A 26,979-nucleotide genomic window follows, 5' to 3' on the forward strand; every position below is an offset into this window, starting at 1 on the left:
TTTTACTTGGTAGTTCTGGCCACATGAAAAGTGGGTGTGGTTAGTCCAATTTTTAAATCAGGGTATAAATCTAATAATCATAATCATAACACAACTTCTCAGTAATTGCAATAATATCCAATAGAGTTTAGATTTCACTCTGACCACTCACCAGAGGGCGCTCTCAGTTAAAAACAACAAACAAAACTAAAAGCTTCTAGCACAAGAGCAGTTGTGATGGTGCCGTATTTCTGGACTGAAAAAAGCCATTTGACACCATCGACCACAAAGTTCTCTTAAACTTTTAATGAAAAAGCTATAAACTGAATAAAAAAAATCATATTTAATCAACAGAAGACTGAGTTATGGTCAATGTCCTCATTGTCAGATGTGGTTTTAAATTCACTCCACATAAATAAACTTCAGAAACAGGTAAAAACTCCCACATCCACATATATGCAGATGACGCAGTTATATACACTCCAGCCAAAAACCACACAGGAAGCTGGTAGCTGAGCCGGTAGCATTCGTACATCCTTTTAGTTCAAGATTGGTTTTCCAAAAACTGTCTGTTTTTAAATACTTAAATACTTTTTTGATGATATTTTCCTAAAAAAACAGTAAAGCCAATAACATTACATGATTTTTAAGAGCAGAGGAACTCCAACTGGTTCACAATTTCAGATATATTGAGTCATGTTTTTGCAGTCTATGTTGTTTTCCCATATTGAGTATTATGTTGCAAACTGGTCTCTGACAAATAAAACCACATAGAAATACTATGCTATGTTCAGACTGGATGCTGCAGAAGCAGCAGAAGCAGCTAGTTTACATGCAAAGTCAATGGTTGATGCAGCAAAAGGTCCTGCAGCGCGTCTGGAGCAGCTGAAGCAGTGCATCATAAGGTTCTAAGCATCTGATGCGCGTGATGCGCTTCAAAAGCAGACGCTGCTGGAGTTGGAGAAATGTAACTTTAGCTGTTGGACGCGTCAAATCAACCAATGAGAGAAGCTGATCTGAGAGCTGACAGGGAGACAGACACAGCACTGCTGATGCAGAGCGCTATGATCACTCCTCTGAAACAGTTTATTAACACCTAAATTAACTTAAAATGTCGAAACCTGCCGACAAAATATGTTTGATTTTATTATTCTGGTGCCTGTATTTTGGATTACATACGTGAAAAATGCCTTCCAGCCGCTGCAAACAGTAATGGAAACCTGCGAAGAGGCGACTGGGCAAGAGACTGCAGTTGAACAGGATTTCCAGGGACAGAGCATCTGACAGCAAAATACTATTTGAAGGTAGGATAGTAATCTTGATGAACTGACTGCACGGATGATGTTTTTAAGTGGACTTTCTCATTTAAAAACATATTAGAACTACTTTTTACCCACTGATCACAGCAAATATAGAAAACCCGCTCTCTTGCATTGGACGCAGGAGCAGCGGAAGCATCAGACACATCTGGACTCACTTTACTGGACGTCTGACCTTAATGTGGACAGAAATGAAGCCTTTTTTGCTGCTTCCAGTGCTAGCGGTCTGAACGTAGCATTATTCATTAAAATAAGCCAAGCATCTCTCCATTTTACCCGCCATTGTTCCAGGCAAAGAATGGATATGGTAGCTCCGCCCAATGCACAACAGACCTGCATTTCCACCACGCAGCTAGAGCTGCAAAAATGCTTCAGCGGCGCCTCAGAACTAAACATGTACGAGCATAAAAAATTAATAGCACGCGTATTTTTGCTGCTTCTGCTGCTTGCAGTCTGAACGTAGCATTATACTAAAGAGCATTGGAAATGTTTGGCAGAAAAACAATTTCTTATCAATATTGTTTTATTTTAGACTGTTACAATATTCTCAACTTTAACAATTTCAAATTCTTTAAATGTTTATTATTTACAAAATAATCCATTGACTTGCACCATCACCATTAAGAGGATTTATACAACTGAAATCTACGTCAGACAGAGTCACTATGTCTATGGTAAGAGTGGAACTTTTTTTTCTTTACCAACAGCCTCAGTCTATTAAGATGTAAACCTGTTTGTGGAAAGTAAGCTTTAAATTCAGCTAGTATAAATCTACAGCTTTCCTTTTTACATTTATCAATCAAATGATTTTAAATTTTCAATGATCTGGGTACTTCTTTATCCGAAGAGGTTTGACAAATAAATCCCATTTTTGCCGACCCTAGGATCTATCAAGTAAACCCTTTTAGAAGGCTCAGTCCTATTTCTTCAGAGATTTAAGTCAATATGTGCATATTTGAGGTGTCGTTTTGATCCTGTGTGGAGAAAAGAAATTCCAAACAGATTCCTCACCCAGCTGCAAATATTTGATGTGCCTGTGAAATGAACAAGATGGAAAAGTCAAGCTAAGAACGACGTAATATTTTGAGCATAGCTGATAGTTTCTGGTATAGTTACTGCTGCTTGGCGATGGTTAGAAAACCCGTGGGGCCTCCACCAGACTTAAGTGTGGTGAAAATTTGACCTTTTTTTTGTTTGAAGTAAATCATCCTTTCACTACAGCTGGACTGTCACTGCCATGATGGGCTCAAGCCTATCCTAGTGATGTTTGGGCAAAAGGTGCGGTACACTCTATACAGGACACCAGTCCATCCTTTCCAGGACGACACAGAGACACACGACCATGAACACAAACACCAAAGGGCAACTTAGAGTCAACAATGAACCTAACCTGGCCAGTTGAGAGCCTTAAACATGGGTCCCAACCTGTGGCAGTCATATTTTGTTTTTCTCAAATATATACATATATATGTATATCCAGGGGTGGATTTAGGATTTGTGGCCTACGCCCTTTGAATTGAGAAGACAACACATAAAATAGACCTATTATACAAACACAAAAATTTTAATAGAATAGACATACGTTATTTGTTCTAGATTTTGTGCCTCTCTTTTTGTCCCTTTTCTTGTTGTTTTCCTCTTTATTTTTTGTACTCAGCTGACTGTTCATGCAACGGCAAAAATAAATAACCCAGTTCTTCATTTCACTGTAGACTAAGGGTGAAAATAATAATCGTTTTGCATCGATGCATCGATCCAACAGCCGATGATCCGATGCATCGATACGTCCGCAAGAGAATCGATTCATGTTTTTTTTTCCTCCGGTCTATTTTTATCCATTTGCTCCTGGGTGTAATTCTCCCTCCCGTGCTGCGGTGGCGCTAAACCTATTTTGCCCTCCTACCTCACTTCCTGGTTATACTCTTACAGCAGTGTGTTGCAGTGAGCTTGATGCAGACATTTTTGATTTATGCTCAATATTGAAGCGTGGTCTGTGCTACACGCTGTGGGTCTAGATAAGGCCGAGGCGGCGAGGAAGTGGGGGCGAGTTTAGTCCGACGACGGAGGGACATGAGGGCCAAAAAGAGCGGAGATCCAGGTGGAAAAAGGGTCCCAGCGTTCTCGCACACCTCGCTCTTCTAGCGGGTCAAACTTCACGAGTTGTTTTCCGCAATTTTGGTCATAAAAACGAAACAAGTCGGCCTCCTGTCTGCGGCACTGTCTGCGGTCAGCTACAATTTGGGAGAAGAGCAGCGGAGCGTCTGTGGAGGGGGCGGGACGTCTGGAGCCGAGGTATTGAATTGCACTCATTGCACTGATTTTGTGTATTTTTTGGTGCAACTTTTCTACTTCTGTTATTTGCTGTTGTTTCTAAAAAAAAAATGCATAATGATATTACAGTTTTCATTGATTAATTTAAAATTTGAAACATTGTCTAGCCTGTAAGGTAAAAAAAAAAAACAAAAAAACAAAAAAAAACAACAACCCAGTAATCGAATCGTATCGTGGTGTATTCTTGAGTTTCGAAAATAATAGAATCGTTGGGTCAGGAAATCGATACTGAAACGAATCGCCATGATGGATGTGATTTACACCCCTACTGTAGACAAGCCATGATCTGCTTATCTGTTCTCCATTTTTCATTTGGATGAAATAATAGCTGCATGAATCATGACAGCAGACAAGATAGAGGAGAGCAGGAGGCGGGGTTACCAATCTACTCGCTCTGGAGAGCAGAGTTCGCTGCTTTTAGATGTTGTCTCCAAAGTCTCCAGTAGCAGAAAAAAGTCTCTAGATTTGGCGCTAGGAGCTTTTTAGAAATCAAAGTGCTAGAGGGGTCTGAAAAGTGGCTAAATATAGCGACTAAAGCGCTAAGTTGGCAACACTGCTCTTTGCATTGTTTGTTTTCAAATGGTTTGCTGCTGTCTGTTTGGACCTTTCTGAACATGTGCAGCAAATGGACTGATCCAATATGGTGGACACTGAAGGGGGGGCTGAGACACACTTGATATTACCAGCGTTCTGATGGCATTTTAGCCAAAGGATTTTTATCAAAAACATAATGAATGTGCAAAAATAAGGAATAGTTGTATTAAACATACATGGAAACAGAGTTTTACTTGCCCTAAGTTCACTGCCTAGTATTGCCTAATGGTAAATCCCCCCCTGTCTATATACAAACTACTGAATGGCCTTTAATGTTATTATACAATCCTCTGAAGGCTGCACTTTTTAAAAAATTTTCTTCCTCTCAGTTTTTCATTCATATTTTTGGATACAGCAGTCTGTGAAGTGCCGACATATTTATCAACAGCCTTTTGTTCAAGGCAGAAAACTGTCAGGTTAGGTGTTTTTTTTTACATTGCTTAAGCAAGCCTTAATGCAACATTTCCATTTTTACAACATTTCTGTAAAAATATGGAATTCTGAAAAACTGAAACAAAAATAAGGAGAGATAAAAAATTTGATATTGCATTGTGTGCAAAAAAAATTGACTTTTACAATCTAAACACAAATTACTGAGATACATAAATCAATCCACGGTTCCACCATTTTTTTTGAGAATCACCTGTATCTTGGGTAGAGCAATCAAAGTTGTTCCCTCAATGCTGGAGAACAGGAGAGATAAGAGCTTTGTAACCTCATTCTGTACTGTAAGCAAAGACATTTAGAACTCTTAAATTCTTAGAATACATTTTTGCATGTTTAATTCTCAGTGTACACCGAGAAATCCTAGAGACAAAGTGGCTCCTGACTCAATTTCCTCTGGAAAAATTGACAATTTCTGTGGATTATATTTTGGCTGCAACTAACGATGATCGATTAATTATTGTAGTTAAAATACAGGGAGGATTTGCCATGGAACTTCTGGCCAGAGAAAAAACCCGTAATATGTAGCCAACATTTTGAAGAAGAATGTTTTCAAGATGACTTGGATAATAGCGCGTTGTGACAAACACCAGATACAGCACTGGGACTTGATCAACAGCCGATACCACACCGTGACGTCACAAACCAGTAGGTGGCAGTAGTGTTCTTTGACAAACATGGATGCCTCCAGTAAAGCCAGAGATGGCAAAAGTACTCACTTTCCGCACTTGAGTAAAAGTACAGATACTTGTGTTAATAAATACTCTGGCAAAAGTGGACGTACTGATTAAACTTCTTTACTCAAGTAAAAGTAACAAAGTACAGGCTTGTAAATTTACTTAAAGTATAAAAGTAAAAGTAGAAACCACTTTTTTCATGCCGTTGCCTACATTTTAAATGGATGTCTGCCAATAGGACTAGATCTCCGTTGTGTTCATTTTCAATCATCTCGTCGTCCATGCTACTATGCTAACGCCACCGCCACCAAGCTGCAATGATTTGCCGCCAATGAATACCAACGAATCTGTCGATTCATCTTGTAGCGGTGCGTCAAATGCAACGTAGATTCCCATCCAATTAGATTGAATTTGGTATTGATGACGTGAAAAATAATAACGGTAACTCCATTGAAATGATTCAAAACTAAAGTAACGAGCCAATTTTTTAAAATGTAAGGAGTAGAAAGTACAGATATTTGTGTAAAAATGTAAGGAGTAGAAGTAAAAAGTCGCCATAAAAATAAGTAGTAAAGTAAAGTCAAAATATCAGAAAAATCTACTTGAGTACAGTAACAAAGTATTTGTACTTCGTTACTTCCCATCTCTGAGTAAAGCACATTCAGATGAAAATTACTCTGAATTAAAAACACTTATCATTTATTGAACAGGATGGAATAATTTCATATTTAAAGAACTTTCAGAAGTTTGAATTGTGAAAATGAGCGACTTTTCCTTTAAGAGGTTTAATATGTTTATCTTTAGTTGAACAGAACAGACACAGACCTTTCCCCCAGAGTGTCATAAGATGAATGAAGAAATAAAAATCCTTTCAAACAATGTAAGCTGATGTGACACAGAGTCGGAAGACTTAATAAGAACGAAAAATGGATACATCACCGCTTTAGAGAACCTGATGTCTCTTTTTTTTGTGACCCACGGCCTTCAGTGCTGTAATAACTTCATAATCAACTTGTTTGTCACCTCTGCATAAATGTCCCTGAGGCCCAAGTAAAGCATCTCTAACCAAGAAACTATAAACAGGTCGCTAAGCAACTGTCACCTGGCAGCAGGCTCCTTCCCTCCAATTGAGTTGAAACATGGCCCAGAGGAGTCAGAAGCCAACAGATGATTCAACTAAATGTGTGTCCACAAAAATCTAATCATCCTTCTCATAAAGTTTTCACCATAGTCTTCATCAGGAGATTATCTACATTCACCAGAGTTTCAAATGGGACAAAATCAGTGTTCCTAGTGTCACATTTCTGTCCAACAACTGTAGCCGTTTGCTACTTATCTATATTTGACATTCCCAGGAACGGGTCATGGATCCTTCCAGCTCTGTGTCTGACATCGTCAGCCTCCACCAAAGCAGGTAAAGTCCCTCTAAATACAGACGTGATGTAGAACACCAGGTGTGACAATAGGGGTTCCTGCTGTGCCTACTGACACTCCCAGCATGTGGGGAATAAAACCCACCAGGCAACCTCCTCACTGAATTTCTCTCAAGTGCAGAAAACAGAATTATGTATCATGTTGGTTTTAAATTACATGCAAACAGAGCAGTGGCTGCGAGAAGAAATATTCATTTGTGACTCACCCACAATGGTTATATTGCAAAGAGAAATGAAACCATTCATATTGCAGCTCTTTTCTGTAATATTAGGGGCAACATCATTCAAGGATTCTTAGATCCATACTTTATGACAGGAAGTACAACTTTAACTCACGATATCTGGTTCTTACAAGTGAATTAAAGCAGCTTCTTCTGCTGAAGTTTTTTTTTCTTACATAAAATATAGATACAATTTCAGAGTAGTTGCAAAAATGGCATAACCTGACTCCGCCAGATGGATTTGCTCCGCATATCCATCTGGAAACCTTCCGTTGAAGTAATTTTGGGAAGGGGCGAAAATACTGGTTAGCTGATTGGCCTATGTTGGTGATAGACGGGCCAAATAAACCAATCAGATCAACGAAGCATATGAAGTACTAACTGAGCGACGACGAAAACACAACCACAAGCCAGGCTACTCTTGCTGAAACCAGTCGGGAGAAGAGCAAAAACATCTTTTCCTCTGAGAAAAGCCTCCAGAGCAGTGTTTTGCTCTTCTTTCAGTGAAGAAATACTCTGTAATCCGATAAAACTTGCTCGATAGCCACGCTAACGCTAGTTTCATCGGCTGAAGCCGCCATGTTCTTTAGACTGAACTGTCGCGCTTCTCGTTGCGTCGCACCTCAACCCGCCTCAAAGCCAACGCTGATTGGACGTTCGTTTGGTGAACGGCTCCAAATTTTCTTCAACGGAGGGTCTCCAGACTGATCTGCGAGTGAAATCTTGAAAGCTCGCGAGATTAGGATGGTTTCATGAGGCTAAAAATGGCAGGAATTTCCATGTTGTACTATTGAATATTAAGAACTTTAAAAGCAGAGATTCCGAATACAAAAAGAAGAAATGGGATTGACATAAAAAAGTTAGGTTATCGAGTCAGTAATTCTGGTTCTGCTGGAGGTTTCTTCTTGTTAAAAGGGAGTTTTTCCTCTCCACTGTTGCTACAAGCATGCTTAGTGTGAGGAATTGTATTTGAGTCAATGAGTCGATGCAATCAGCTGGTTTTCCTTAGATAGAAACTTTGAATCAATCTGACTGGATGATCTGGTGAACTGGAAAGTGCCTTGAGATGATGTGTGTTATGAAATGGCGCTATAGAAATAAAGTGAATTGAAGTAATTGCCTAAAAACTATTGTTAGGCTGCATTCAGACTGAGCAGATGCACAGTGTTCACACCCTGGACCACGTCATCGATTAGGAGGCGTTTAGCTGCAGGAAGCCGACACCCCGCCCACATGAAAACCTCAGCAAATAGACTGAATGGTTAGAGCTTCATTACTGCAGGTTTGACCGGTTAAAATAACCATTTGTAAAATAATAAAGAAAATAAAGGTAATGTTTGCTGCTGTTGTTTCAAAGATATTAAGGATTATTTTGTAGGTCATCCAGAGGTCAACTACCCCCCGGCCCAATAAGCTCAGAATTTAATAAAAATTATCTACTTTTTCAGTCCTAATGAAAAAGTGGATAAAACTATAATTCAAGCTGATTTGAATTTTAAGATGGAATCCTTTTTAGTCTCTGCCGATGATGTCACCATCCCAGCAGATGTTAGCGCTGCTGTTTCAGAATAGGAACTGATTGCATAACGTCACATGTCATTCTTGTGCTGGCAATGAATATAACTTTGGGCCTGTTTACCTTCTTTAGTGGCAGGAATGATTGTTTCAAAAATTTTTTGTAGTTTATCCGCCTCCCATTTCTTCGGTCTGGGCTACTTTCACACTGCAGGCCTTAATGCTTAACTCCGATTTTTGTGTGAAATTCTATTTTTTTTTTGGTTTGTAGTTCACATTTCCAAATATATGCAAGCTTTAAAAGAACTCCTGTGTGAACTGCATTCAATTTAATTCAATTAAATTCAGTTTATTTCTATAGCGCCAATTCACAACACAAGTCATCTCAAGGCACTTTACAGTTCAACCAGATCAAACAGTCAAAGTGATTCAAAGTTTTCTGATTGCATCGACTCATTGACTCGAAGCCAATCTCTCACACTAAGCATGCTTGTAGCGACAGTGGAGAGGAAAAACTCCCTTTTAACAGGAAGAAACCTCCAGCAGAACCAGGCTCAGTGTGAGCGGCCATCTGCTGAGGCCCACTGGGGTTCAAGGAGACAATTCATACAACGCAAGTTACCATGTGTGATTCACCCCTGGCTGCTTCACCGCCCCTCCCCACGCAGTTTACATAGGGATACTTTGTAAATCCACCGCCCTCACTGCAGACACCGCGTTTGGTCTGAATCTTGTCTGCACCTTAAGGGGGACTGTTGCTCCAAGTGGTGAAGATGCCTTCATGGAGGGCATCCACTGTCTGGAACTGCTCTCCACTTTGTAACCCCGCCATCCATCCAACCCTAAATGTTCTTAATTTGGTTTAGCTCAGGGGAATTCTGAGATTGGCCCAAAAGAATGATGATTTTTCTCCGTAAGAAGTTCTTTGTAAGGCTGTGAATTTGCACAGACAATGGCCTTCCATCATGAGGGACACCCCCTGAAATATCTCCTCACAGATAGCTGCTGTTTAATGGTTCTGCACAGCATGGAGCTCCATTACTAAATTGAGAGAATAAGCTGGTGGCCCTTTTACTGTGCTGTGTCGAATACATCTCAGGTTCTCATTCCAGTAACGCTGGAAGCCATCAAGCTTCCTTTTTTTCCTCATCAGAGAATAAAACTTTCTTCCCCCTTTTAGTGTCCGGTATTTGGTGCTTTCCTGCAAACTCCAAACAGACAGTTAGGTGGCTTTGAAGGAGGTGAGGCAATTTGGGAACTATTTTGTTCTGTCTCGGATGCTGTCTGATGTCATGGGCCTGCAGGTGGCGGCAGTGACAGGCTTAAGGGAATAGTACACCCAAAACATGATTAGCCTTCATTTTCTACTCACCCCCATGCTGAACAACACTCTGGAGTACTTTTTTGATATCTCAAATGCATCTGGAGATCTGGGAGGCTTCTTACTGTCTGCTGACATTCAAATAATGGAGGCCTATGGCGCCCGAGGCAGAAAGGTCCATAAAAGTCCACAAAAAATGTGTCAATATTCCTCCATACTGCTCGTCCAATGTATTCCAAGTGTCCTGAGTGGGTAGCATCCAGAATTTACTCGAAACGAAGTCGTTTAGAATGTTTTTAGAGCATAAACAGTAGTGTATAGGATTTCCTGAAAGCGTGCGCCTGCGAGTTCACAACGCTACGGAAGCCGGCAGACCAAACCAGATGAAAGTGCGCATTCAGCGTCTGCTCTGCCGATAATGCAAGCGTAGAAGAAGAAATGTGCTGTTTACCTGTGCAAAAAAAGAAACAACGAAAGAAAAATGTCTGAGGACTTCAGTGTTGAGGAAGAGCATGAGTTCTTTGCCGAGCTGAATGCGCACTTTCATCTGGTTTGGTCTGCCGCGGTTTCCGTAGACTCGTGAACGCGCTTTCAGGAAATCCTATACACTACTGTTTATGCTCTACAAACATTCTAAATGACTTCGTTTCGAGTAAATTATGGACGCTACCCACTCAGGACACTTGGAATACATTGGACGAGCAGTATGGAGGAATATTGACACGTTTTTTGTGGACTTTTATGGACCTTTCTGCCTCGGGCGCCATAGACCTCCATTATTTGAATGTCAGCAGACAGCAAGAAGCCTCCCAGATCTCCAGATGCATTTGAGATATCAAAAAAGTACTCCAGAGTGTTGTTCAGCATGGGGGTGAGTAGAAAATGAAGGCTAATCATGTTTTGGGTGTACTATTCCTTTAATTTGGGCCGAGGATAGTCTGGTGTCTTGATGGACTTGAACCTTCCTGCTCAGAATGGGTGAAACTGTTGGTGGTCTATTATCTGTTTTTTTTTTTTTTTTTTTTGCTTCATGTCTCCCAGGTCTCACTTTGTCCAACCACAGCATCCAAGGCTCGCTGTCCGAAGTTCATCTACCAAACCTCGTTCAGAGAAAAAGCTTTCTGGCCTTTGCCATCTGGAGGTCATAAATTAGAGAGGCTCAGTTTATCCTGAGCTATCTCTATACTTATGCTGTTATAGGCTTAGACTGCTGGAGGACATAGGGAACCCTATTTCATGATTCAGAATTATCCCCAAAAAGTATCAGCACTGATGTCAAAACAATCTGTATCGACATCAGCCTCCCAAAAAAGAAACATATTAATAGAGAAATAAAAAAATACATATTTTAAAAACTCTTCAAGTACAAAAGGGTCACAGTAAGTATGAAACGGTCCTAAAATGTGTCTTACCACTCCCACAGAGAAGTAATTGTTGATAATACTGTAAGGAACAGGGTCTCCCTTCTCCTCCTTGTCATCAGGAACGATGTCAATATTCCAGCGGTCCAACACCACTTCTATGCTGTGTTCAATGTCCCGCAGGACTTTCAGCAAGCTGCCCCCTTCATAGCCTGCCAGAAACAGACACAGAGGACAAAGAAAGAAAAGAAAGACATGCTCTTCAATAATAGTTACTTTTAAAAAAAAAATACCACTTACAGTATCTACAGTACGCAGAATGTCTTTCTTTTTATGTTATGTTGAAAGTAGTCCATATGTTTCCCTTTTGTAGCATTAAGGTGTGAGTACACTTGACAAATTTGAAACTAATCATATTGAGGGAGTAAAAAAGCTTGCTTCTGAAATGAGACATTTAAATTTCACATGTAACCAGAATGTTCAATTTTTCCTGCCATTTGGTGCTTTTGCTTCCAGAAACTGGCAGAGATGGCAAAAGTACTCACTTTCCGTACTTGAGTAAAAGTACAGATACTTGTGTTAAAAAATACTCTGGTAAAAGTGGAAGTACTGATTAAACTTCTTTACTCAAGTAAAAGTAACAAAGTACAGGCTTGTAAATTTACTTAAAGTATAAAAGTAAAAGTAGAAACCACTTTTTTCATGCCGTTGCCTACATTTTAAATGGATGTCTGCCAATAGGACTAGATCTCCGTTGTGTTCATTTTCAATCATCTCGTCGTCCATGCTACTATGCTAACGCCACTGCCACCAAGCTGCAATGATTTGCCGCCAATGAATACCGCCGAATCTGTCGATTCATCTTGTAGTGGTGCGTCAAATGCAACGTAGATTCCCATCCAATTAGATTGAATTTGGTATTGATGACGTGAAAAATAATAACGGTAACTCCATTGAAATGATTCAAAACTAAAGTAACGAGACAATTTTTTAAAATGTAAGGAGTAGAAAGTACAGATATTTGTGTAAAAATGTAAGGAGTAGAAGTAAAAAGTCGCCATAAAAATAAGTAGTAAAGTAAAGTAAAAATATCAGAAAAATCTACTTGAGTACAGTAACGAAGTATTTGTACTTCGTTACTTCCCATCTCTGGAAACTGGTCACCATTCTGTAAATCCTGTTGGTCATTAGCACCACTCAATAATTTGATCTAGTGTAAGAAGTCTTACCACTGAGTCAATGTATGATGGAAAAATTCAGCAAATTATAAAATGTCCCAAAAATGGTTTAACAAAATGTCTTATATCAGACAGAGAAAACCTGAGTAAAGACAAAAAGCAACTTTCAGTTCATTTTTCAAACTGAACCATTCAGAGATGGACTTGCATGTGTCCTTCAGATCACTGTCCTTCAACATAACCCAAGTTGTCCATAGCGGGACCAGATCGTCACACCACCGTGTTTGATGATTAGTATGACGTAACCGGACACATAATCTCTTCTTCATCTTTCATCAGTCCACAGAATATTTTCCCTTAAAGACTCGGGGAGCTTCAAGAAATGATTGTAAAGTACAAGGCAGGTCTTTGTTCCCTTTGGTTGGCTGTTGCTTTCACCTTGGAACCCTTCCACCTTTCTGCTGATTCTTTTTTAACACTTTAACTCTGCATTGTTATAGATAATATGTGATATAACACAAGGACACCTGCTCTTTTCTGATGTCAACCTTTAAACACTGAGAGATATCAGTTACTCTGTTTCTCATCATTTCTTTAATTTGAAATCAGAGTTACCTTATATCACCTTTTAAGAAATTTTGAAGATGTCAGAACAGGTTACATTCTAGGTAAATTAACTATTTTGGTTTTTACAGTTAATGCATGATGTAAGAAAGCACAGATGTTTTTTGACGCATGGCACAGGTTGGTTTGGACATCTCTTCCTCTAAATGAATAGGATTCTCATTTTAAATTGTTTGTTTTAATTTACTGAGGTTGTTTTTTTCCTGATATTAGTATTTGTTTGATAATCTTAAAGATGTAATGATGGTTCCTAGAATTTCTAAAAGTAGAATGGGAGGCAGATCTTTTAGTTATCAGGCTCCTCTCCTGTGGAACCAACTACCAGTTTTAGTCCGTGAGGCAGACACCCTGTTTACTTTTAAGGCTAGGCTTAAAACGTTCCTTTCTGATAAAGCTTCTAGTTAGAGTGGCTCAGGTTATCCTGAGCTATCTCTATAGTTCTGCTGCTATAGGCTTAGACTGCTGGAGGACTTAGGGACCCCTTTTTCATCATTCTGCTTCATTCTATCTCTATTCTCCCACTCTGCAGAATCTGTTAGTTCAATCTCCAACGTTCTGCTCTCTCTGCTTTTTCTCATAGTAGCTTCATCTGGTCTGTTCCTGTTTGGCTGTGACTCCATCCTGGAGAGAAATATCAGCTGTGCTGCTGCCATCAACACCTTTGTTTCTAGATGTTGGAGCTTGGCCTGTTTTCCAGTGTAGTCCTGTCTCTCTCAGTGTGACTAACTGGATGTGCTCTCTTCATCCTCTGACATGGGAGCTGGCTCGGAGCTGGTCTGCCTGGCTGTGTGTTTCCTGGACGGGGCCGCCTGTGGAGCTGGTTGACAGTTGCCTTTTGTATCTATGCTTCTTTTTCTATGTCTGCTTCTGTCTCCTTGAACCCCAGTGGGCTTCAGCAGATGGCCGCTCACACTGAGCCTGGTTCTGCTGGAGGTTTCTTCCTGTTAAAAGGGAGTTTTTCCTCCCCACTGTCGCTACAAGCATGCTTAGTGTGAGGGATTGCTGAAGAGTCAATGAGTCGATGCAATCAGCTGGTTTTCCTTAGATAGAAAACTTTTAATCAATCTGACTGGATGATCTGGTTGAACTGTAAAGTGCCTTGAGATGACATGAGTTGTGAATCGGCGCTATAGAAATAAACTGAATATAACTTAAGTGTTACAAAAAAAAATAAAATCAAAGAGGAAGAAATAAGTAAGGGAAGAAAGAGTTTTTCCAGCCCTGTAGAAGATCCCAATGAGGGGTTATTTTTCTGGGGCTGGCAGCAGGCTCAGGAAAAGGCTTCAGTACACGTTTCCAGGAAATTAACATTTAGGAAAGTTGGGGGACATTACTGGTCAAATTAGAAGCACTATTACTGTAAATTCATTACCTTGTGTTGATTATTCACAAAACTGTGAGTTCCTAATTTGAAAGGTAGGTTGTGAGTATTGTTGCTGCGGGGAAGATGAGCCTAGTTCTTACTCAGCCTCATAAAAATGTTATTAATCCTACTGTTTCAGGGAACTGTGGAAGCTCTGGTGAGAGGATCATTTTTCAGTTGCTGCTTTCAAGGTAGATTAGGATGATTCAGTGTGTGAGAATAAGCGGTTAGTTTGCAGAGGAATCTGCAGGGAATGTGGAATAAGACTTAATATATCTGAAATATATTGTAACCTTTACTCAGCATTTATATGAATCCCCCTTTATCTTTGATGCTTTCTATTTTCTTAAATATATTGTGTGAGCTCAGGGGCGGGTTTAGGAAATTTGGGGCCCTAGACAAAGAGAGGCAGGGTCTGTTTTGTGTTGAGAAGACAACATATAAAACAGCATCATTATACAGAAATGTTAATAGAATAGACATCCATTATCTGTTCTAGGTCGTGTCCCTCTCTTCTTGTCCCTTTTCTTCTTGTTTTCCTCTCTATGTTTTGTACTCAGCTGACTTTTCATGCTGTCTCTAAAGGAATGAAAGATTTTTTCCAAGCACTAAGCTCACTTAGCTGATTGCTCCTTCCTGTGTTTCCAAAAAGGCCAAAGTAAATAACCCAGTCCTTCTTTTCACTGTAGACAAGCCATGATCTGCTTATCTGTTCTCCATTTTTCATTTGGATGAAATAATAGCTGCATGAATCATGACAGCAGACAAGATAGAGGAGAGCAGGAGGCGGGGTTACCAATCTACTCGCTCTGGAGAGCAGAGTTCGCTGCTTTTAGATGTTGTCTCCAAAGTCTCCAGTAGCAGAAAAAAGTCTCTAGATTTGGCGCTAGGAGCTTTTTAGAAATCAAAGTGCTAGAGGGGTCTGAAAAGTGGCTAAATATAGCGACTAAAGCGCTAAGTTAGCAACACTGCTCTTTGCATGGTTTGTTTTCAAATGGTCTGTTTGGACCTTTCTGAACATGTGCAGCAAATGGACTGATCCAATATGGTGGACACTGAAGGGGGGGAGGGGGGGTAACTATGCAGGTAAACAGAGTTTTATGGGGCCCCCAGGAATTTGGGGCCCTAGGCAACTGCCTAGTATTGCCTAATGGTAAATTCCCTCCTGTGTGAGCTTCTGAACTTTGGGGGCTTTTGCTGGGATTTAAACCAAACTAGAAACTTTAACAAGAATCCTTTAAAAGGTCAAATTAGAAATAAAACATCTTAGAAATATTCCGCCCAATTTCCTCCCTTTTGAATAGATCAAAACCACAATAAGTTCCCTTTTTCTATCTGTGCCCAGGACTCTTTCATAACCACCCCGCAAGCCTTTGCCTCCCTCCACCTGCCATACAGCCTCTGGCCATGACTCGCTCCTTCTTGAGGAATCGACCAAACTGCTTAGATCAGAACCTTTACAGTGTCTGAACATGATCCTGGTCAATAACTCCGTTCACCGTTTCCTCCACTGTTTCCCCTCCCGCTTTCTACAACACTTTTTCTATGAACTACAAGATTCTCTTGAAAAGAACCATTTAGACCTTGATATCTGCCTTCTGTGAATTGTTTTGCTTTTGAAGCCAAATGATGGCAACAAATGATGCTCTTTTAATGAATTATTTACTTGTGCAAATTCTCAGTCACAAACTGGCTTAAATCTGCTACCCAGGAGTGTTTGTTAACTCTGGTGGCTCAGACTAGAGCATCCTGATGTTTTCAAGCACTTGGAGGCTGATCGTCCCATTTGTGTCCTTGAGTCAGACCTGTTCCTGGTGCATGTTGGACTCAGGCAGGGCTGCCCTGTGTTACCCGTCCTGTTCATAACTTTTCTGCAGGTCTGAGTCTTCAAGTGGAGAAGTTTCTTGGTATCCAGTTCATGGATGAAGGGAGGATGTAAATCTACTAACTGATTGGTGTGGCTGCTGTTATAGTGCATCTGCTGCAGCAGTCTTTGTGGTGAAGAGGGAGCTGACGCTTTACGGTCAATCTCTATTCCTACCCTCATGGTCTAACATCTTGGTCATGACCGATGGAACCAGATCCAGCATACAAGCGGCAAAATGGCAATGGAACAAATCTGGCCTTCCCCAGAGAAACTAGAGGAGGCATCTGGGAAAAGGGAAGTCTGATTGTTCAGATAAGCGAAAGACAGAAATACAGAAATAAAATGGTAAATGGCATGTACTTATATAACGCCTTTTTTCAAGTCAGGAGACTTGACCAAAGCGCTTTACACTACATTCATTCACCCATTCACTCACACACTGATGGTGGCAAGCTACATTGTAGCCACAGCTGCCCTGGGGCTCACTGACAGAAGCGGGACTGCCGTACACTGGCGCCACCGGGCCCTCTGACCACCATCAGTAGACAATGCAGGTGAAGTGTCTTGCCCAAGGACACAACGACGATGAAAGTCAGAGTCGGGGCTTGAACCGTCAATCCTTCGATTTCAGGGCAAAATCCAACATCCAACGCCATTGTCAACGCCACAGAAATAATCTTTAGGCCTTTATTATGATGATTTTTGAACATTGTCATTATATTGAAGATGTACCAGTCAATATTTTTGTGCTTTTTCCAAAACACCATTTACAGAAATCTCAACAATAACTCTGCAAAGTGTACTTTTGGCAAACTTTTCTATTTGAGGTTAAGTGTACAAATGTGTGCCTGTAGCAATGATTGTATTTGGTGAATGCTCTTTGTTTGGTCATCATTGTTTTTATATAGTTTGTAACATAATCTAAAAACGTCTGCAGTGGCTGAGGTTCAAATCTACAGATGCTTATAGGTGATATGCAGTTGAATGTCATCTGCATAGAAGCTTATTTATTACAAACACTGCAAAAAATCTAAATCTATATAAGTCATTTTTTCTTAAAATAAGTGCATTTGTTCTTGAATTGAGGAGGTAAAAGAAACCTTTTGCCAATGGAACAAGACAATTTACACTTAAAATAAGAAAACACAGTTGCATTGTGTTATGTCAAGTGCATATTATCTAATTATCTTATATTAAGAGTAAAATTACTCATTCCATTGGCAAATTATCTAATTTACCTACTCAAATTAAGGATGAATACACTTAATTTAAGAAATTTTTACTTATTTCTAGATCGTTTTTGCAGTGAAGTGCTTAGAATGAGGAGAAAAGGCAGAAAAACCGAAACAAAACTGAACCTTTTTGTAAACCGCAGGACAGGAAAGTGTAGGAAGAACAAAATTAGAAGCTACTTCTAAAACATGCACTCACTCTGATGCATGTAGGGTTAGGGATATAGTCATAGCTGCTCCTCTTTTAACACATTTACATACAGTACATGTGCAGTGTATGTGGAAATGAATTAACCTTTAGGATCCTAGAGCAAAGATTTACTCGGACATGCAGATTTGTGCAACCGAAACCTTAGAAAGTTCTCACCTCCTCCCCAGCGTAAGCATCGTGCCAGGTCATTTCCTGTGCCCAGAGGGAGGATGGCCACTGGAGGGTGTCTGGCAAAGTTAGCCTTATCTGCATACAAGACACAGAAAGTCAAATACTGTTGCTGGCCTGTGATATGGAAACTTCAATTTTAATATTTATGATCAAAGCAAAATGTTTTTTAAGCTCATGATAGCAGAAAACTGATTGCATTTCCTGCCCTGATGGATTATAATTCTACAGTGGCAAAACCCTCTAATCTCATCCGTAATACCAACAGCAAAAATGAAGATTAATGCCTTTAGAGGAGGCTTAAAGCAACAGTAATTTTCCTGTCAATACACATTTATGTTTCAGGTCCGAAGGTTAGAATAATACTACCTATACAATCGAGGATCCAACCCACAGTACCGTCACCTCCACAGGCCAGCACCCGGAAATCAGGGACTTCGTGGAAAAAGTTGAGCCTGGATGGAGAAGAGATCCAGGAGAATTAACCAAAAGCATGTTCGGGAAACAGGTGGTCTACAAACATATTGTCTGGAGAGGAAAATACCCTGTTCTAACCACCAGATGTATTAGGAAGGCTATTTACAGGTGAATAATCCGTTGATTGTGTTTCTTGAGGGACTTTTAAGCCTTAAATGATCTAATGAAGAAAGAGCTAAAAGGCTGATCTGTTAGTGGCCCCTCCAGCTGTGCTGTCTTCACTGGTTTCCCCTGAAACCACAATCACAAAGTGCATGTGCCCTTCAAAGGGACCTTTAATGTATGTGGGGACAAAAGCTTTTATCATTTCCCTTCATTAAAAATACGACTTTGGGCCACAAACTCCTTTTGGACCCTCCATCTGGCCTGTTCCTGTCCAGTCCCGCAGCAGGAGAGGTCATCTCAGAGGAGGGAGAACGACCTCAAACAACTCCTTTTTTAGAGCAGGAAAAAATAATAAAGATGGTGTCTGAGGTTTTTAATTTGAACATTTCTACTGGTGTTTTCCATTTGAAGTGAAAGAAAAATTGATAGGACCATGTTAGCTAAACCGATCTAGGAGTTAAAACTGCCTCTGAAGTTCAAGGAGAATCTAGAAAAACATTGCTATGCATTTTAAATTTTTTTGTTGAAGTGACTGCTAAACATGAAAAAAAATTAAACAATGAAAGGGATGATTCTGCACCATTGCTGCAGAATGTATACACACTGATCATTACTAGGGATGCACGATATAATCGGCTCCCTATCGGTATCGGCCTTAAAACTGAATATCGGACATCGGCCACCCCACCGATATTTAACCCGATATTTGATCAGCTTCTGAGTTTCTAAAGTCTAAAAAAAAATAAAAATACTACTTCTTCTTCTTCCTCAAAAACTTCTTTTTTACAGACTTAAAAACTTCTAAAGACGAGGGAAAAAATATTGATCCATTAAAATATCCCAATATCTTCATATGCTGATATATTGCCATTTAAAAACACCATATCAATCTCTTTTACTAATGAAATATTGCTATATGTCATCGTTATGCTACGAAATCCCCCGAAAATTCACGAAATGTTGCCCTATTTTTATATGTTGATATATTGACGCGGTATCGATCTATTTTACTAACAAAATCTCACAAGAATTTGCAAAATATCTCGAGTTTGTAACAGAACGATGAAATTTCACGCGATTTTGAAAGTAAAATAGATCGATAACCCGTTTTTAAAGATCAATTTGATATCAGCATATGAAAATATATTTGAGTATATTATTTTTCAAAGTGTCAGAAATGGATAACAAAACTGCTATTTTCAATGACTACTTATTTTTGTCCAGCTTTAACATCGGTATCGATATCGGTTATCGGCTACATGAGTTTTAAAATATCGGCATATCGGATATCGCCCAAAATCCCAATATCGTGCATCCCTAATCATTACAGCTAAAAAAAAAGTTATAAACCAAACATTTCATGCTATTTTAATACAGATTTGATCTTTTCCATCATGCACAGAATGTTATGTCAGTTAGCTGCTCTCTCTGAACAAACAATTGGTCAAATGCCACACCCCTTATTCCATATGCTTATTAAAACAGTGTTACAGGTGATGGGCGGCACTATTTTCCTTTACTCACCATCAATCTGTGTGTTTAGCAGATAATAATTAACTAAAGGAGAACTTGTCCTTGTATTAGAGGGAAAATAGTAACTTTAAGGGAGTTATAATGTAGAGGAGGATGAGTTGAATGGATTTAAAAAAGGCTCCTTAGAGCCTCTCTGACACTTGCTTAACACCATAAAACAAACAGCATTTGAATAATACATAAAGATCTATTTTTTAATGTTTGTCATTTGATTTTCTTAAATATCCCACTATGAACTTGAGCTACCATGATCCCAAATAAGGAACGCTATATTCTTTCTGCAAAGCTAAGCAAACAGGTGCAGATTTTAGGGAGTTTCAGCACCGCAGCTGTCTAAATAAGGGAATATAATAACGTGTTTTTGAAGTGTTTCTAACAGAGATATCCTGACTCTTCTCTGGAGTAAGAATAGCTTTGCATTCATGAGTGCTGAAGTTAATATAAATCATATCCATTTACTGAAAAGAGGCTTGTTTTAATATATATTTTCCTCTTAATCTGATTATTCTGATAAAAGTACAAAATGGTGCAATGTGACGCAGCAACTTCATGGCTGCCGACCAATAAAACACATCCGGTGCAGCGGAAACATCAATAACTGTGAAGGTGAGCTAGAATCGTGCATTGGGACTCAAGACTATGCCGTGTTGCAAGATTTCTTTTCCCCAAGCATAGCATTGCTGGAGAGACAAAAACTGCAATCTGTTTCAAATTTGACAAATCCCTTTGTGAGTGACAAGTTACTGCATCCATATATCCTCCTCCCAGTGTTTTGCATGTTCTGATGATCAGCATATTTTTTTTGCATATTCATGTGAGCAAATATGCTAATTTTTGTGCCTACTGTTCTGCCAATTTTAAAGACAATATCCCATTTGAACCTGGTTAATTGATCAGATTGGCAATCACTATACATTTTTTTTACTTGTTTTCAACAGACAAACCTTTAGCAGATCAGGAGTTTAAACAAAAAGGGTGACTTGATTTACAGTAACCAAGAAAAACCTTGTTGGAGAAATCTCTGTCAATCAACCAATAGCGAAACACACGCAGTTCCTGAATATTTACACTTGGACCGGGACTTGCCAAAATCCTCTGAAGGTGGGGCAGTACTCGTGGCAAACATGACGTCACAGAAGTCCCCTGATAGCAACTTGGGAAATTCCAGTCCAGCTAAAGAAGTTAACGGCACTTCTTTCTTACAGAATGATTCAACTTACTGTATAGCTCACTGCTAAAGATGGTACAGAATGGGTGGTTGGCCCACTTACGTTCAATACTTACAATAGGTAAAAATAAATCTGGTTTTAAAAGCAAAGTAAAGCTGTTTCAGGTCTAGTTAGTTTTTGTCATGAGAGATACTTAGATAACTGGATCCTCTTAAAGATTGCAGTTCAGCAAAAGCCTGTTAATCAGCAGCTTTCAATGAATATCAGCTGTGCTGAAGCAGGGAAACCTTCCAGGACCTCCTTTAGATCCTGCATAGCAGTTTGCTAAATTTGGGATTTGGACTTTTGCCTAGGGTAATGGTTCACTAAAAGTGTTTATGGATGTTCTGATATTTTTCATAGACAATCATTGCCAAAGGACCGTATGTCACTATAACCACAGTTAATCTTTACGCCCAAATAGAGCAGTGAATGAGAGTCACACAGACACACATTATAGCCTTTGGAGCCAAAATCTGATCTAATTCAGATGAACCTCAATATTCTTATCATCTTAATGCATCTCAATACAATAAAAGAGCCACTCTGAGGAAAACACCAACAATCTGCAATAAACTAAGCAGAAAAAAAATCATTTCATCGACCAAGGCTAAAGTTTTTAAGGACTTTATGATCTGATGAACTGCATATGGTTGTCCATATTAAATTTAATTAACATCAGAAAGAAGGAGGAAGGAATCCACTGCAAAAATGATCTCAAAATGAGTAAAAATTGGCTAAATTAAGGGTATTTACCCTTAATTTTCGCAGGTAAAAAAGATGATTTGCCAATGGAACAAGTAATTTTACTCTTAAAATAAGGCATCTAGATATTATGCACTTGAAATAAGACAATGCAATTGTTTTTTCTTATTTTAAGTGTAAATTGTCTTGTTCCATTGGCAAACTGTTTCACTTCAAATATTAAAGATTTGAATGGAGGAAGTTTAAGCAAATACAGACTTACCCTAAACCCTTCAATTAGTGACCAGGTGAATGTATAGAAATGGCCGTAACATAAGCCTGAACTGATGCGCACAGAAAGCTCTGGGCAGACCTGAGACGCTGTTAGAGAACAAACATGATCTGCATGTTTGTGTTCTCTCATTTCGATTTGACCCCAAAAATGAAGCTTAGGCAGAAGTTGAACTGCAGAAACTGATTACTTACCCCCCTCTGTCACAAGCCAATCAGTGTTGAACCCCTCAAGCCTAATCACCATCCAGAGTTCATCTTAAAGGGTCTCCAGCCAACAACTCAGTCTGCTACCCAAAGTGCAGGCAGTGGTTGCACTATGTCTAACTTCTATGTGGCTTCATGCTTTCTCATCATAGACAGGTTCTCTCAACCTGTGTTTATCTGGACTTCCATCTTCCAGGTCCCTGAGTGAAGCTCTAGCATCAGCTCACGCAGTCCACTGGATCTCTCCATACAGCTCAAGCAGATCGTCTCACCAACCAGCAGTCTATAGACTGACTAACTCCATCTATCTCCACTCCACCACCAGTTTCAGGCCATCGAAACAAAATTAAACTCTAATGTTTCCTGCCGAGGACTGAGCGACCAAAGATTAAAGTAATTTTATCAGTAAAATTCTTCTAAATGTCTTTTTCTTTCCGCATGAGCTTTTGAGATTGAAATGCCTTTAAAAATGCTTAGATTGGGCCGAACAAGGAAGAAATATTTGACAAACAGAATAGATTCTAAAGAAGAAAAAAACAAATAAAAAAGGAATTACCTTAAAGAGTTCCAGAAACAGTTTAAAAGGATTTTCAATCAAATACCTACTAAACATTAAACTAAAGAATCGTTCTCTCTCTTCCGATGCATTTTGTAAATTATTCTGGACATGTTTACTGACTGAACACAGGAAAAGTTTGGTCACATTTAATGTCCAGGATGAAGAACATTACATAATTGGTAGAACTGAGTCTTTGCCTCAAACAGTTGTTCTGTTTAACCTCTGACCTTTGGTCTTTTTGCATGAAGTATATATGTGGATACTTTGGCTTTTCTCTGGGTGCTCATGCTTCCTCTCACACTCCAAACCAGATGGTACAATTATTTGGTTCTTCCAAAAAAAGTTAAAAAACAATCCGCTGGACTTTGTTCCAAGTTTGAATCCAGGAAGACTTTCAATTCAAAATGTCAGAAAGAGCATTGAGTTCCATGCTTTATAGAGTGGACCAACAAAGCCTTCTTTTTTGTTTAAAAAACATTCAAATTGAAATGAACGGGTCCACCCCTTTGGAATGGGGGTAGTTTGGCTTCTTTTGTTAGCCTGCAACGCCCCATACCTGACTATGTCTCTGAAAGGGGGGAATTGCTGGCCTGGCTTCATCTTCTGTTCCCCAGTAATGAGGCTGGGGTTGCGATGATAGCGGGAAGGAATCAACTCAATTAGTGGATTGCTTTTTAAGTTTTTTGGAATGACTATGACCTGGATGGCTGATGATCTTCACAAGTCTGTGTGTTTCTAGATGTGTCTTCAGTCAGGAGTCAACGTCAATTTTTGGATAAATGTGCCAAAATGGCCCCTCCGCCTAAGAAATTTCTCACTAATACCATTCTAAAATAAATATGATTCATCTGATTGAGTCCATATTTGGTATATCTTTACACAACATTTAGATTTACAAGTCTGTACTACTTTTTTGTGCTATAAATAATATTTTGATAGTGTTTTGCAATGTTTATTTCAAAGAAAATTTTGGCGAGGTTCAAAAAATGTAAAATATTTTGTATTTTGTCCCTAATATTTCAGGCAGGGTCAAGCTACAATGGTGCTGACACCAGAAAACCATTCATGACATCTTACCTTTACAGACGTACCAAAAGTTTCTTCTTAAATCTAATAGCTGTGAGGCTATAAGTGATTTACTTTTGTGTGTTTTTGTCAGGCAGAAATGTATTTATACCCCCTTAGGGTGTAAGAGGTTAACTATGAAGTCAAACTATGTTTATCAAACAATTCCCAACAAATGTTAAATCGTTGTTTGTCTTGTAAGCATCTTATCATATTTTAACAGCCAATACATTTATTGGGAGCTCAGCCATGCAGAGCGAGGACCAGGAACTGCAGAGCGAGGACCAGGAAGTTGGAGTATATTCAGAAGCTGACGCTTGTCATGTGTGGAGAGAGAATAAGTTCCCTTATTCATGTGAATCCAGGCAAGCTGCCAAAGCAGCGGGGTTACTGATTGAAAAAAAAAAAAGGCCACAATTTGCAGGCTTTTAACATTCTGCTGTAGCATCTAGTCTTGTTTTTCTACAAGCAGCAGCAACAACAACATCTTAGAGTTGAACAGGTTTTGCCTCATTTTGAATCCAACATGGTGGAGATTTTACAGAGAGGTGCTCATTAAAACAACACAAGCCTGGTTCACAGATCTGTCTTTTCAGGACAGCAGTGTTTGCTCTTGTTCAACGTAGCAAAAGGTAAATAGCGCTCCCTGAAGGCCATGCAGTGAACTGATAGCATCGCCAAGCAACAGAGAGGGTGACATCCGGCCAGCTATCTTATCAGTCAGAAGGTTTCCATGATGCCTTTTAATCCCGGCTGTTTGTGGAGGAGAACTGTGTGCATCAACTAAAAAACCAAATGGCTCTTTAAGAACAAAAATATTAAAACATTCCCAAAAGAACGGAGTGAGAAGGTGCTGACGCTCACCTCTGAGTCTATTGAGCCTGTTGCTAGGCAGCCCATAGTAACAGTTGTGGAAGGGTTAGTTGGTGATGAGTAAAGCTTTATGTGACAACTCAGCTCCTATTTTATGTCTCTGCACCTGTTCCTGAGCAGCGCTTTACTCAGGATGGCCAGAAACAGGCTGCACGGCCGGAAAACTCAGCATCTGAAGGCAACAAACAGGCTGCTTTACAAACAATTACAGAACATGAGAAACTCACAGTGAAAGCTACGGTTTCTCAGCCAGAGAACGACTTCTTCACTGTTTATGTAAGAAAAATCAATCTGAGAGGGCCGCACAGTCAGACAGGTGGAAGGAATACATCCTTCTCTGAGGTTCAGTTTCACTTCCTCGTCACTTTTTTTAGTTTTTCTGTATAAACATAGAGAGGCAGGTTGGTGGTTTGTTCTTAATTAGCTCACATTTTGTTCTGGACATAAAAATGCTACAAAACTGTATGTTCCTTCAAACAAATCAGTTTGTTTTTTTGCTTTTTAAAAAAAATAATAAATAAATATTTCAGATAAAGGAACAAATTTTAACATCAGACGAAGATGACCAGAGGAAATAGAAAAAGTCACTTTCAAATGAAGGTTTCATTTTTTTCCACTTATTAAGAGGCTAATCAAACCAACTTACTCGTACCATCCATCCATCCATCCATCCTCCATCTTTCATCCATCATCCATCCATCCATCCATCCTCCATCTTTCATCCATCCATCCATCCATCCATCCATCCATCCATCCATCCATCCATCCATCCTCCATCTTTCATCCATCCATCCATCCATCATCCATCTTTCATCCATCATCCATCCATCCATCCATCCATCCATCCATCCATCCATCCATCCTCCATCTTTCATCCATCCATCCATCCATCCTCCATCTTTCATCCATCATCCATCCATCCTCCATCTTTCATCCATCATCCATCCATCCATCCTCCATCTTTCATCCATCCATCCATCCATCCATCCATCCATCCATCCATCCATCCATCCATCCATCCATCCATCTTCCTCCGCTTATCCGGGGTCGGGTCGCGGGGGCAGCAGCTTAAGAAGGGAGGCCCAGACTTCCCTCTCCCCAGCCACTTCTTCTAGCCACTCAGGAGGAACCCCAAGGCGTTCCCAGGCCAGCTGAGAAACATAGTCTCTCCAGCGTGTCCTGAGTCTTCCCCTGGGCCTCCCCCCGGTGGGACGTGCCCAGAACACCTCACCAGGGAGGCGTCCAGGAGGCATCCTAACCAGATGGCCGAGCCACCTCAACTGGCTCCTCTCGACGTGGAGGAGCAGCGGCTCTACTCCGAGTCCCTCCCGGATGACCGAGCTTCTCACCCTATCTCTAAGGGAGAGCCCAGCCACCCTACGGAGGAAACCCATTTCGGCCGCTTGTATCCGCGATCTCGTTCTTTCGATCATGACCCAGAGTTCATGACCATAGACAGGGGTAGGAACGTAGATCGACCAGTAAATCGAGAGCTTCGCTTTTTGACTCAGCTCTCTCTTCACCACGACGGACCGGTACAGCGCACGCTTCACGGCAGACGCTGCACCAATCCGCCTGTCGATCTCCCGCTCCCTTCTTCCCTCATTCGTGAACAAGACCCCAAGATACTTAAACTCCTCCACTTGGGGCAGGACACCCCCCCTGACCCGGAGAAGGCACTCTACCCTTTTCCGGCTCAAGACCATGGCCTCGGATTTGGAGGCACTGATTCCCATCCTCGCTTCATACTCGGCTGCGAACCGATCCAGCGAGAGCTGCAGATCACGACCTGATGAAGCCAATAGGACCACATCATCTGCAAAAAGCAGGGACGCAATCCTAAGGCCACCAAAACGGATCCCCTCAACACCTTGGCTGCGCCTAGAAATTCTGTCCATGAAGGTAATGAACAGAATCGGTGACAAAGGGCAGCCCTGGTGGAGTCCAACTCTCACCGGAAATGAGTCAGACTTACTGCCGGCAATGTGGACCAGACTCTGACACCGGTCCTACAGGGACCTGACAGCCCGTATCAAACATTATGTCGTTCCAAAAAAGTTAAAAAACAAACTACAGGACTTTGTTTTCCAAGTTTGAAGACGTTTTGCTTCCCATCCAGGAAGATTTCTCAATTCAGAA

At 40.2% G+C, this 26,979-nt stretch overlaps 1 protein-coding gene across 1 annotated transcript in view; it reads right to left on the reverse strand.

Annotated features, from left to right (window-relative positions):
- The window catches only part of LOC119775281 (diacylglycerol kinase beta), a gene marked incomplete at its 5' end in the record, with an annotated part of 150,721 nt that overhangs the window by 100,393 nt on the left and 23,349 nt on the right, over positions 1-26,979 (reverse strand). The window contains 3 exons of the mRNA XM_038273207.1: positions 11,247-11,407; positions 17,827-17,916; positions 18,208-18,293. Of these exons, the coding sequence (XP_038129135.1) occupies positions 11,247-11,407; positions 17,827-17,916; positions 18,208-18,293 (337 nt within the window). The remainder of the gene's footprint in view (positions 1-11,246; positions 11,408-17,826; positions 17,917-18,207; positions 18,294-26,979) is intronic.

The sequence above is a fragment of the Cyprinodon tularosa genome, unplaced genomic scaffold (assembly GCF_016077235.1).
Source record: "Cyprinodon tularosa strain WSP-4 unplaced genomic scaffold, ASM1607723v1 ctg860, whole genome shotgun sequence".
Lineage (NCBI taxonomy): Eukaryota > Metazoa > Chordata > Actinopteri > Cyprinodontiformes > Cyprinodontidae > Cyprinodon > Cyprinodon tularosa.